The sequence below is a fragment of the Vulpes vulpes genome, chromosome 13 (assembly GCF_048418805.1).
Source record: "Vulpes vulpes isolate BD-2025 chromosome 13, VulVul3, whole genome shotgun sequence".
Classification (NCBI taxonomy): Eukaryota; Metazoa; Chordata; class Mammalia; order Carnivora; family Canidae; genus Vulpes; species Vulpes vulpes.
The window spans coordinates 129,652,118-129,665,766 of record NC_132792.1 but is presented as its reverse complement, the minus strand read 5'-3'; the positions used below and the strand labels follow the sequence as shown (position 1 = coordinate 129,665,766).

The following is a 13,649-nucleotide window of genomic DNA, read 5'->3' as shown; positions in this document are numbered from 1 at the left end:
TCTCTCCACAAAGGCTAGAGCGCTCTATCTCCCAAGTGTGCCTTCTGGGTGAGTGGCACAGCTCCTGGGAGAGGAGATGAGAGGGCAGGCCAGGTAGAGGGGCCATCTCAGTCACAGATCACTAGCAAGAAGAGATGTCCTTCTTTCCCCAGGACAACATCATGGCAGAAATAATTGAGGACTGTCCAGAGCCTACATCTCCACAGACATGCCACAGTGCTTTGAACCCAGACATTACCTTATTGTAACAAGGCAGATGGCTCCCTTCAGGAGGCTGGTCAAAGCTAACTGGCACCTCCTCTGGCTCCCCGGCCTGAGACCGCACACCGGGGCTGCTGGGGGTGGAAGGTGGGCTCTGGAATGGTGACACCACAGCCTTAAGCCCAGGACTCTTGGGGGAGGCCCCCGGTAGCAGGGCCGCTGGATCAAAAGCTAAATTGGCCTGCCAAGAGAAAGTGAGACATTTCAGATAGGGGTGGGAGAAGATGAGCGTTCCCGCTTGAGCTTGTTGGGTACGTGGCCCGGAACTGGTTGGGGCTAGGTAACATGAGGCTCTTTGTGCCACTTCCTCACCAAACATCCATTGTCATAGCATGTCCTTCCCCAGGAAGCACTGCATACTCAAGCCATCTCCTGCTACCTGACTTACCACAGGCTGCATTCCAGAATGCCCAGAAAGTACTGATTTGGGGCCAACAAAAATGTCCTGGATCAGCCCCAGCTTATAGACAGAGGCCGATATAGCAACTGCCAGCACCTCAGGCACAGGGTCTCACAGCAAGTCAGCCCCTTTATCAGCTTTCTCGGCTGAGCCAGTAGTAGTCTCTGCTTACCGGATGCCTACTATTTGCTGGCACGTGCAGCTTTTCCCTCTACAATAGCCCTATATGCTCCCTTTTGTTCTCATTGCACACATCAGGAAAGTAGCTAAGGAGCCTGCCCTGGGATTCAAGCCAGGTCTGCTTGTCTCTCAAGGCGAGTTGGTAGATGGCCAGAGTGGTGTACACAGTAGGCTGCGCAGCCCTTGGAGGGAGTTAGCAGAACAGATGCCAGTGTGTGCTCCATCTGGGCCATTGTGGGGCAGGTGAAACCAGATTCAAATGAATCCGGAAGGCCACAAAGGGGAGAGATTACCCAAAGCGAATTGAGGTCTGAGGGAGCCAAAAATTGGGTATGGGAGGAGGCGGGGGTGGGGGGCAGGTCCATCTGGTGGCCCTGAGAAGACGGTGCAGAAGAGCTGTGTGGAACGCAGTCAGCACGGGTCCTCTTTAGCGCCATCTAGGGGGCACTCCTCCTGCTTGGTCACCAAATCCGTGTACAGAAACGTCCTCCAGTCCTGGGGACCGCAGGGCCCTCACAGGGAAGGTAAAGGCATGAGGGGCAGATGGTGCAGAGGGAAGCTCTCCATACAGAGCTAACTGCAAGACTTGGATCTTTCACTTAATAGGTGTGTGATCTTCAGTGAGTCCAATAAATAGCCTTTCTGAGTCTCAGATTCTTTATTTGTCCAAACCAGTGAGCCTGACCTGAATAATCTTCTGTGATCTAGTCCCTGGCGCTCTCTCCAGCCACCACCCACTCGTACCCCACACCCACCCCCTCCTCCCAGAGCTCCCTCAGGGCTCCCTTTCTCCAGCGGGGCTCTGTTGTCTTGGGGAACTCCTGCGTGTGCTTTAGGACCTGCAGGCTACACAGCATTATTCATGTTTAGAAAAGTGTCAGTATTTCTCCTGTGATTTTAAGAAAAAACTTAGAAGATGGGCAAGACTGAGTTGTGGTAAGAATTAAAAATATGAAAGTTACAAGGCAATGCTGTGAACACAAGCCATGTTAAGGAGCAGCATGTGATGAGTACCAGGGGCAGGTTTGGTCACAGGGCTTCAGGGCAGTGGATACTTAGGCTGGGTGATAAAGGAGGTCTCCCTCCCTGCCCAGTTCCAAGCGTGGAAAGTTCCCTCTCTAAGACTGCTTGCAAACAAAAGACATCTCGCTAGCCAGCAGGAAACCTGAACTCTGAATTATGGAGTACTCCAGTGAGGAAAAATCATACTTCATAACTCATCTAATAGAATATTTAGATGAAAAGTCTAGCTGATGGTGCATTTCTTAGTTCTTGCCCCCTCCCCCCACCCCCATCCTTCCCAACAAAGTAAAGTCCCTATGGAATCTGGCCAAATTGTCATCCTGTTGCTGATATTCTTAATGAGATTGAATGACTGGCGAACACAACCTCGTCCTCAGTTGCTATGCTTCCCAGAGAGGCTCTTTACTGATGGGAAAGGGGAGGGAGCCCAAGACTGTGGGCACAGAGCATGCACGCACTAATTCCTGGCACTCAGATGAGGGCTGAGGTGGGCTTCAGGGAGGCAAAGGTGCGGGTCCTGGCTGGCTACTATGGGCCATGTCCACATCTGGATCCCATCCGAGAGATCCCCCTCCCGTACATGGGATCCCTACAAGCCTCCCAGTGTGACAGACAGCCCCACTCCTTCTGTGCAGCTGGAGTGCCACAAGGGCAGTGGAGCCCCCCTCCCACCCTCCACAGAATGGGCTCATGACCAGAAACCAGAGATGCTTTCTTTAACCCCAAATCAGGCTGGGGGCCAAATCCCAGGGCTCTCCCAGAGGTGGAATTGCAGAAGCTGTGGCTACTTGTCTTGACACACCCCTAATAATGGCTCCAGAACAAAGTAGATGAGCTGTTTTCTTAGTTGGGCCCAGATGGAGGATACAGTGTGTAAGAGCTTGCACAGAGCCTGTGGTTAAAGCCGGAGCGGCCTTCATGGGGCCGCCCAGACATACGCCAACCATACCCTGTGCTTTAGCTCACACTGTTCCCCCACTCAGGAGCACCTTCCTCCTTCCTTTCCAGCAACCCGTCCTTGAGGACTGACACGGGGTATAGGTGTTTCATAAACCATTCATTAACTCCTCCTGCCTGCTCTGCTGTTTTCTTGCTCTAAAATTCTAGACCAGTGGTCCAGGAGACATTTGGGAATGCCTAGAGACGTTTTTTTTTACTGTCACAACTTGTTGGAGAGTGCTCCTGCCACCTGGTGGGTAGGGACTGGGATGCTGCTAAACATCTTGCAATGCACAAGGCAGTGGCCTGCCACAAAATTATCCTGACCAAATGTTGCCCAGGTTGAGAAACCCTAACGTAAAGCAGGAGTCGTGTGGTTACACACCCTTTAGGTCTCAGTATTTACTCTCCAGGAAAGTCGGCTATGAGCACGATGGCGGGGGCTCTGGGCTCACAAGGTGATAGGTAGAGAGGTAGGCTTTCCAAACAACAGATTTGGCCCCATCGAAGCAATGCCTACCAGCTGAATTTCAGTCCTGTGTTAAAATCAAAATGGGGTGTGGGGGCATTCAGACCTTGGGAGAGAGGACTTGGCTAGTCCTGGAGTGTTTCCTGTGCTATATATAGTGTCTTTTTCCAGACTCATGAGGCACCCCATTATCCACCAACCACCATTAGCTGTTTACTACATGAGCTCATGCTTGATGTGATCCTTATTTTAGCCCTTGGCCCCTAGATAGAGCTCCTTATCCTCCATAGCTGGTTCTCAGAGATCAACTCTTCAGGTGACAGATGGTACTACCCCCGGGAGTCCCAAAGACATGCCGATGTTGGATAAGAGATGGTGTGGGGTCAGAGGTAACCATACTGCACTTACCTGAAGCTTCTCAATCAGAGGAGAGCTCTTCACCTTGACTTTAGGAGGATGGCTTGCATTGGATGGTGATTTCTATGGAGCAAATGGACCAAGACAATGAAATGAGTGAGGTGAAGGGAGGTGGCATTCTGGCTGGAGTCCACAAAGCACAAGTGGAAGAAGAGGAGCAGAAGTTGGTCTCAAACTTTCCCACTTAGCTGCAGCCTCTCCTACTTACCTGGTCAGGGCCTGGGCTGGCATAGACTACCCTCCACCCCTTCCTCCATCTCACAGCTAACAAGACCACTTGAATCTATGAATCAGAGCTGGCAGGACAGATGTCTGAAACACGGGAGGCCCCCTGATCCAGGAAGGATGACTTCATGGTCATTACGAGAGAACAGACTCCATTTGATGGGATGAGATCTTCACCTCATGACTTTCAACAAAGTGAGCCAACCATAGGAGGGAATTCCAAAGAGAAAGGGTGAAATGACCATGTGTTCTGTTTGCACAAACAAAACAAGAAGCCACAGACCATGAGGTGAAACCTCATGGAGTTAACCGAAATCCCTCCCTTGAACTAATGTTATTTTGGAAAATCCCACCAATAGTGTTATTTATAGATTATCCTTTTCCAAAACATTGACTTCATTTCAATTAAGCAGACATTTATTATCTACTACATTCCAGGCATTGTGTTGGTTATATGAATATGAGTATGATTTCGTCCCTGGCCTCTAGAAGCAGTCAATGGCTAATACATATGCATAAAAACATACATACATTCTGTTAGTTGGAGATATTTTTGTGATGAATGTATGTCAGGAAATCTGTCTCTATTTTATTTTATCTAAAAAATGGACTTCTTGTTTTGTGTAAAGTCCCTGCAGCTTGAGTCTGGTTCCACAGGTAAACTGATCCTCAACATGCAGGAGTGATGACAGTGATGATGATGGTGATGATGGTGACTTTCACGTTGTTTAGCAGAGGCCAAGGCAGAAAAGGGACTTTTCTACAGTTTGGAGATCAAGCGTATGTTACGGGCTCCTCGCCCCCATGTAACTAGTTTACCTGAATCATAAAAAGAAGAATAACACCAATCTCTTGGAAATATTCTGAGATATTTATTGGGAGCTGATTGTTAGTGATGGAAGGAGGAAGACTTACTCAATAGAACTCCTTGTGACTTTTTTAAGGCCCAGCACTGAATGAGAAGCATGGGAGTGGTAGTTTCCAGTTGGGACTCTGCCTTTGACAGGAGCCAGAGGGGTGCCCTGGCCTCAGCCTCCTCAACCATGACTCAGGTGGGTTAGAATAAATGATCAGTGGGATGCCTGGCTGGCTTAGTCAGGTAAGTGGATGACTACTAATTTCCACTCAGGTCACGATCCCAGGGTCCTGGGATTGAGCCCTACTTTGGGCTCCCTGCTCAGCAGGGAGTCTGCTTCTCCCTTCCTTTGCCCCTCTCCTCACTTTATGCATGTTCTTGTGCTCATTCTCTCTCTCTCAAATAAATAATACGATTTAAAAAATGATTCTAAGGACTCTGCCGCTTGAAGGTGTCTCTGGCTCCATGAGTTTACACTGTCAGACATATTCCTAGAACAATCTTGCAAGGAGCCATGTGTCCCAGTTGAATACAAAGAGCTTCTAGCCCCAAATCAGTTGTTCCTTTTTTTTTTTTTTTTTTTTTTTTTGAGATTTTACTTATTTATTTGAGAGAGCAGGTGAGGATGAGTGGGAGGCAGAGGTAGAGGGAAAGGGAGAAGCAGATTCCCCATTGAGCCAAGGGATCATTCCAAGACCCTGAGGTCATGACCTGAGCTGAAGGCAGATGCTTAACCTCCTGAGCCACCCAGGTGCCCCCCAAACCAGTTGTTCTTAATTTCTGTGCTTTATGGTGAAATTTCACATGAGCCAGTATTTCTAAAGATACTGTTTTGGGAACTGCAACAATGATTTTGCTTGCAAAGCTCACTTTATGTAATACCAGAAACTCTTCTCTTTCCCAAGTGACCACTGTCTTCTGAAGAGGGTGGACATTCAATAACACAGCCTGTTCACTATAGGACAGCCCTGGGGACGCAGCTCCTGCTCCACAAAATCCTTGTTGATTTAAATTTAACTGCAAAGCTGAAGATTCATTCCAAAATAGCAGCTAGTGCAGTTCCTGGGTACGGCAGCAGGTGACAGCATTTCCTCTGGCATTTAATACAGGACTCCAGGCCAGTGGCCGCGGAGAAAAACCCGCCTCCTGCTCTGTGTATCAGTTTATATGTGTACATGTGACACTCCTGTAATGTCTAGAAATTATTAACCTGATTTTTCAGATGGGAGTGCTTTTCAGCCCTTCTCAGGCAGAAGAGGCAGGGTCTGCTGCTATACTAAATACTGTTGAGGTTGGGTTCTGCAGAGAGGGGTAACTCCTCTGGTCACCCCACTGGCTCAGGCCTGAGCAGGACTAGGGAGGAGGCAGGAGTGAAGAAGGGATGGAAAGAGCCTTCCCTGCCCTGTGCATTGGGAACTAAGCAGCAGCCTGACTGCCCCGCCCCGACCCTGAGGCCCCCTGAGGCTTCCAGAGTTAGGGCTTCTGCAGGCTGGGCTTAAAGAGTGGAGAAGAGCTGAGGGCAGCAGCCTCCATCCAGCCCAGCCAAACAAAGCTGGTTGTTCTCTATTTCTACGTGATTTTCAAGTGACAGAAAGTGCTTCCATTGATCCTGGAAGCAATGTCCTTCCTATGTGCAAGCAGCCTGTCACTCTAGGCAGGATTTTTGTTCTAAAACCTAGCCTCCTATTATTCATCTAGCCCTTGGCTCACACTTGCCATTTAGCTTCTGGGTGGTGCCCCATGGGATGAACCTGTAGATTTATTTCTCCCAGAGCCAATGAACTAACCTGACTCACTCTGCTTTTATTTCAGGGAATAAAATGGCCCAGTTCTGTCCCCATCTGGTTAGTGTTCCTGTCCCATTTCACAAATAAGGAAGTAGGCTCCGTGCAGGACAGGGGCTTCTCCAGGGCTAAGTCCAAGTCATCAGAGGGCAGCATCACAGTAGGCTCCTAATGGCTATGGCCTCAACAGGTGGCCTGGCACAGACACCAAGCCCCGAGGGCTAAAAGTCACAAGGAGAAGTTGACCCCATAAAGAGAAGTTGTTGGAATGTATTTGGCCATAGCACTGGCTAATAACTCCGTGAAGCCACAGAATCATCATATCAGTGCTTGAAGAAATGACAACAAAAACCTCAATTTTTAAAAACTGTGAGATTGGGATTCCCACTCCTGAAGGAGACCCTTGTTCTGTGCCTGGGGGAGTAGTCTCAGAGCAGTGGGGCTCTAGATGCCCGCACCCCCATAGAGCAGGAGCAGCAATGAGTTCCTGCTTTCCCTGATGGGTTGCAGCATGTAAGCCTTGGGCGGGAAAGGCTTGAAAACTGTTGCTTGACCCCACATGGTCACTACAACAGGTGCTCACAGTCACACGGGTATCTAGTATTTATGGTCAGGTCGCTGGTCCCCAAAAAGGAAGGGGGAGAGAGGTAGTTGAAGTGGGATTTGGAAACTGAACTGTCTTTGGCTGGCTTGCTCTCTCTTGGGGTTGGCCTCCCAGGATGGACAAGAAGAACACGCAAGTTCATTTCTGGAGGACCATGACGTACTACAGTGAAGGTTCACAGAGCTGCTGGGACGGGGCGCAGAGAAGTCACTCTTACAGCTACAATTAGATAAATAAGGGTAGTACATACCCAGTCTGGCAATCTATTGCTGGCTATGATCTGTGATACCAGAGCCTTTCTTTTGTTGGTAACATTGGCTATTTATATGGGGAGGCAATGAGGCCTCTGTGTGCTCTGATTTTCTTCCAATGGTCCAAAACAGAGGACAGCCATTATAAGGATAGCACGGAGCCACAGTACTCTCTTGTGTGGTGACTCTGCCTTATGTATGTGTAGCCTCTCTTTCCAGGTGACTTCTCCACAAGGAAGATCATAGAAGTTGGACCTGGAGTAAAATATAACTTTTGTGACTCCTGAAGGTGGCGTGGTAATACTGTATGGCCTGTTCTCTTTGCTGAAATTCTCAGGCTTGGAAAACAGTGTTCCTGTCCTAGACAAATCCTGAAGGAGGCCCCAGAGAAAATGTAGAAAGGAACCTGATGTCCCAGTAAAGGATTCTGGAAGCCTTGAGAAGAGGAGATTCAGCCATAAACCTGAAAGGGAGACATGGCCTGCACAGGTTTCAAGGTCTAAATGTGTGCATTTTGTGCCCCCTCCTAGAAGAAGGAGAAAGCAGATCCATAACCAGTGTCCCCTGAGCCCTGGCACAGCACTTACCTCCTCACCATTCTGGCCCAGCTCTACCTTGGGGGGGAACAGGGGGAGGGAGCAGGGTGGTTTCCTCCTTGTTGGTTTACAGGCTGGTGTCTAGAGGGAGGGGGACAGACAGACACACAGAGAGAGAAAGAGAGAGCTAATCAGGCAACAGGGAGGAAGAGAAGGAAGTGGAAGCTGGTTTTAGGAATGGTCAGGGATGTCTGGAGAGAAAGGATGGAGGGAGGCGTTGCCTGTCTTTAAGGCTGCCCAATAGCTATATGCATTAATTCTATTCCACTGTTGACCCCTTTGGACTTCCAGGCTCCTGTCCTGATCATTTTCTGCTGGAGCATCTTCTTTTACTTGAGATTCATTGGCCTGAGACAACATCTCAAAATGACACCTGCTTCCAGCTTCCAAGCTCTGACAGCACCTTAGATCAACACTATCTTCTTCACCCTTTATGACATTCCTGTACTGTCTGATTTTTTTCAGATGGGAAAACAAAAGCACAAAATACTATGCCTAAAAAAGCATGATTGATAGCTATGCCCTTGTTTGCCTCAAGGGGCCACCCCCCACCTTGGGGTGCTCCTCCTTCCTGTCACTCCTAATGAGCCCTTCATACTGTGGGACTAGATCTCTCTAGCACTCTCTCTTTTCACACTGTCCTCTCCAGCAGGATCCCCCGGAGCCCATGGGTCAATGGATCCCTGGTTTCCTAACTGAATGCACTTCCCTGAGGGTTTTTCTTCCTCTTCAATTCTCCATTTGGAATCCGCCCCAGGTCTTGCCTTGCTCCAGACTCCTGGGCTCTGGGGCAGGAGTCGAGCAAGCGTGGTCATCTCTTTATTCTGAACCAGTACAGGCCTGGCACAGCAGGGCAGGATCTAAGTCTCCCACAGTGGATGATGAAGATGGAAATGGATCCAGACTCCCATCTTTCCAGCTCTCTGCCCTGTGTCTCCTCCCTCCAGGCCAGAGTGTAAGCCTTGCTCTGGTGGGGAAAGATCCTGCACAGGCCCAGCCACATGGCCACATTCCTCACATTCAGAGGGACCCCTCTCTGGCTTCTCTTCCTAATTTGGTAATTACCAAGCCTCCTCCCTCCCTCTCCTCTGGGCCTGACCCAGACTTCCCCTTCCTCCAGCCCCCTCCCAGAAGAGGGGCTCAGAAGCCGCCTGACTCACCTCCTTTGCAGCAGCAGCCTGCTCCCTGAACAGCCCAGCCAGCTGGGCCACTGAGGGGGGCGCCGATTCATCCACTTTGGCACTGGGCTCTGATCTTTCCTGGCAAACCAAAGGGAAGCGAAAGTTAATCGACAAATGTACACTTGGCTCTTCTCAAGTGTTGTTCCTGGGTGCCACACAAGGCACTTGTTTTGTGGCCATGAGCAGGGAAGCTGTGACAATGAGGTATTTCAATAGCCTCTTGCAATTGGCCCCTGCATCCGAGGATTTTTTTTTTAAGATTTTATTTATTTATTCATGAGACACACACACACACACACACACACACATACACACACACAGAGAGAGAGAGAGAGAGGTAGAGACACAGGCAGAGGGAGAAGCAGGCTCCATGCAGGGAGTCTGACGTGGGACTCGATCTGGGGTCTCCAGGATCACTTCCTGGGCTGAAGGCAGGCGCCAAACCACTGAGCCACCCAGGGAGCTCATGGGATTTTAAAAATCATCCAGTCAACCACATTTAGTGCATATTTACGATGTGCTCAGTCCTGGGTGTGACTCTGGGGGTCTGGAGAGGAACAAAACTTGGTCTTGTTCCCAAGAGGTACCCAGGAATCTGGGAAGTGTACAAGCCCCTTGTTCCTCATTCTTCAAAGACCCAGGCTGAAAAGAGGGTATCGCATAGATGGCACAGGAGTCTCCTTCCCTTGGTCAGAAGAGGCTTTCAGAAATGGGGGCTGGCAAGATGCCTTGGAAAGCAGGGCTTGTAGTGTATAGAATGGGGTAAGCAAGTGCCCTTTATTGAACTTTTAACCTGTATATGTCCTGTCCTCTCTCCATGAGTGCCTTGGACAAAGAAGTGTGTGGTATATATTTAATTATAAAGAATTAATAAGAAATTATTAATTGATAAGTTAATAAAGAAATTAATAAAGAAATAATATGAGGGGCAGGTAGTATGGCCGATGAAAGCTGGACCACCTGGACTCAACCCCTGGGTGGTTCCCTGTCTTATGGGCTCAGTGACCAGGGCAAATGGCTTTACTTCCCTGTGCCTCGACAGGGATAATAGTCATAAAGCACTCCTAGGGCTGGTCTGCAGACTGAATGATTCACTTAAGAGCTTTAGAAGGCTTGTTATTACTATCAGAGATCTGGTGATTCAGGTTAGGTACGCGCACGATGCGCTTCTGCTCCGCACGGCGTCCTCACCGAGAGACCTCATTCCTCTCCCACTCTGTTCCTTTGTGCTGGAGGAACCACCTGGAGGGTAGACTTCTCCAAGTTGGCCACAAGCATGCCTGTGCCCCTGCTCTGTCACTGGTCCTCTGCGGCCACCCCACGAGGTGCCTCCAGGCTGCTGACCTGACCGAGATGCACCCTGGCCACTGTTGGCTCCCACGTGCCCCTGGTCACAGAGACACATTGCAGTGAGTCAGTGAGTGCCACCAGTGGCCACCTCCTTCTGCCGAGTTGCATGTGGCCCACGTAACCACCTGGCTTTAGTATTTTTTCAGTGTCCAGTCCTATAGACATTAGACTTTTGGTGTTTGGGACCACAATGATGGCTGCAAACTCCCTCTGCCACGTCCCCTCCGCAAACTGGCTGACCCAAGAAAGCCTCTCTTTATCCCTCCAGGGGGCTTGTGGCCCACAAAGACAAGGCATGCCTCCTTCCAGCTGCAGGCTTGCGCCCTTATAGGCTGCATGCTCACACTCACACATGCATGCATGAGCAACAAGCTCATGTGCACACACTTCTAGGTCCCTCCTTCTGTGCTCTAAGGTGTCTCCAGCCTTTCTTATTTGGGTGCTCCCTCCAAAGCAAATGTCACTAGTCGTCCTAGACCCACCTGGTTGGACCAGGGGCAGGGCAAGCCCCAACCCCTCACTAACTTTTGGTTGTGAAGTTAAGTAAATGGGGCCGAGCTCCACAGAGAAGGCTTTGCTTAGACATGGAAAGGCATGGCTGGGAGCACAGACCTTCAGATCTGCGAACAGGCTGTTCTGGAAGAAAGAACAGTTGGTCTTTACTGTTTCCTGTTATAATTCAAGGTCAAGCCCATTCCAGCCTAAACACCCAATACTGACTTTGCACAAAGATGTGAAAGGATTCACCTCCGTTCAGGGTGCCAGGGCTACCCATAATGCCAGGGAGGCATGGGGGCATCTGAGGCCCACTGAGTCGTGCCCTGCTGGGTAGTGCTCACAGGACTCACACCTGTCTGCCTTCCACACCTGCCATGATGGGCGTGGTCACAGGCAAACATCTTGTCCCTCAGGAGCTACTGAGAGGCTTTAGGCACAGTGTGATTAACTGAGCCACTCTTGGCAAAGACGCTGGGCTGATTGGTTTGTCCATCTGTCTAACTTCCTGCCCACATAACAGATCAGTCTCTCTGTCCATGGCTATTTATTGCTCGGGTCCTGCTGACAGCGTACTTTACCTCAGCTTCGAAGGCACCAATCACTGGTGTGCAGGAAGATACATTCCAGATAAAAATAGAGCTGTACAGGAATAAAAAACTCCTCCCTAACTTCCTTGTCTCAAAACTGGGCTTGGCAAGGGGCTCAGAAATGATAGAACTATGAGGCTTCTGGAAGCATTTAGGGCTTAAAAGCTGGGTTGAAGGAAAGATTATGATACATCTGAGTTTGTTTTCCTGGAGCCCAATGAATGACTTTTCTTTAGAATGGCTAAGGACTCCAGAGCTTGTTGAAGCCTGGCAAATCCACTCACCACCAGTCCGTGTCCAGACTCTTCTTCTGTGCTGGCACACAGAAGCCCAGAGAGGGCAAGTAACTTAGCCAGAGTCACACAGGTGAAGCCAAACAGGATAATCTATGAAACACTTTACTCCAACACCTGATAATCCAGCAAGCGGTATCAGGCGAGTAGTATAATGTGAAGGTGCTTTGAAAACTGCGAAGTGCTATATATAAAAAGTGAAATTATTCTTAGCCACTGGGTTGCACAGGTACAATGGGAGAAGCATACCCTTGGAGACGGGCAGAAGTCAATGGCCCAGCCTGTTTGAGGCTCTGCCTGGATTTCGCCTTATGATTCTGGCAGGTGTAACTACTAACCTCCACCAGTGGTTCAAAGGCAATTCCTCAGTTCCAGGTTAGCGAGCGACTTCTCTAGCTTTCTCTCTCAGCACTGTGGCTGCTTTGGTAGGGCCATGCTCTTACCCTGATGGAGAAGGACTTCAGTGTCCCTGCCCTAGTTCCAGACTTTTCTGGGACCCCTTCCTGGGATTACGTGTTCTTTCTCTGTCCCTAAGACATCTATAAGGTATTTAACACAGAGCCAGAACGTTGAACGTCTTGATGGAAGGGTGCTTTCTTGCCCCTGCCCACATCCAACTCAGCCTGCAGGGTCAGGGTTGAACCTGGTCCCAGAGTCACTGACACCCTAACTTACTTACCTTTTAGGACCACACGGGTCACAGGCCCTCCCCAGCCTGCATCTGGACTGAGCCTGAGTCACTGCTTAGACCTCAGCTGGTCCCCTCTTCTCCAGCCAATCTCTATGTCTTCAATCCTGTTTCTGGACTCATCTCCTTTCATGTCCTGCTTTAGTGGACACTCGTCTTTCCAGATGGCAGGGCTCCACTCCATTTTCCTGGGCCCAGATCTTGCTTACCAAACTCTCCCTGCCACGTTTCAGCCAGGCTCTGCCAGCCAGCTTGGAATCCACTCCTGTGTTCCTGTCTGACTCTGCCTAGGCCAGAAAAAAATCACCTCTGGTGTTTACTTTCCATTTCTATGGGACTTTCTTCTGAGAACTGAGGAGGCCTGTGTCTGGACAGCACGGAACTTCCCCCAAGCTGTTGCCATGTTGAGTAAATACAATTTGCATGCTGCCAACCATTCACATAGTGGAACCTTTGTGTACAGGCCTGAATTGGGCTCTACCTACCTCCCTGGCTCTGCCCTTGTTTCTCCATCCTCCTTCTTGGTCCAGTCTAAGTATCTGACACTGTCTGGGTCCTGGATTAGGGAAACAAGGCACCGAGAGAGGCCTTTCCATCTATAGCTTGGGAGGAGAAGCAATGAGAAGACTCAGCCCCAGGGGCTGCGGAACTCTTGCTCTTGGCTAAAAGGGAGGTTCTCTTACTCACCAGAAACAGACTAGAAACCAGAGCTTTGAAAGTATGGGGTATGCTTGCTTCTTTGCTCTTCTAGAATGATGGATTTTAACAGTCATTTAGAGAGAGTCACACTCTGCCAACATGATCATACTTCAACTGTCACTTCAAAAGAGTCAACTGACTGTCTCTTTGGGATGCCACAATCGTTCCAGAGTCTTCCTTTACACTCTTACCTTTTCCCTGACTCTTCATTTCATCCCAACGTCCATGTAATGGGATGATGCGAATGGCATTGGACCGGGAACCATATAGGCCCATTTGACCTACCTACATTCTTAGAGCCTCTGCCATTTGGGAAGCACTGTCCTCAGAGCACTTCATATACTTTCT

General features: G+C 49.5%; 1 protein-coding gene across 2 annotated transcripts in view; it reads right to left on the bottom strand.

Annotated features, from left to right (window-relative positions):
- The window catches only part of RCSD1 (RCSD domain containing 1), a 71,101-nt gene that overhangs the window by 9,492 nt on the left and 47,960 nt on the right, over positions 1–13,649 (bottom strand). The window contains exons 2-5 of one of the 2 annotated variants that reach the window (XM_072732923.1): positions 9,166–9,264; positions 7,997–8,086; positions 3,681–3,752; positions 239–442 (exon numbers count right to left, since the gene is read on the bottom strand). In XM_072732923.1, the coding sequence (XP_072589024.1) occupies positions 239–442; positions 3,681–3,752; positions 7,997–8,086; positions 9,166–9,264 (465 nt within the window). The remainder of the gene's footprint in view (positions 1–238; positions 443–3,680; positions 3,753–7,996; positions 8,087–9,165; positions 9,265–13,649) is intronic. The other variant, XM_072732922.1, reaches the window with a different exon arrangement.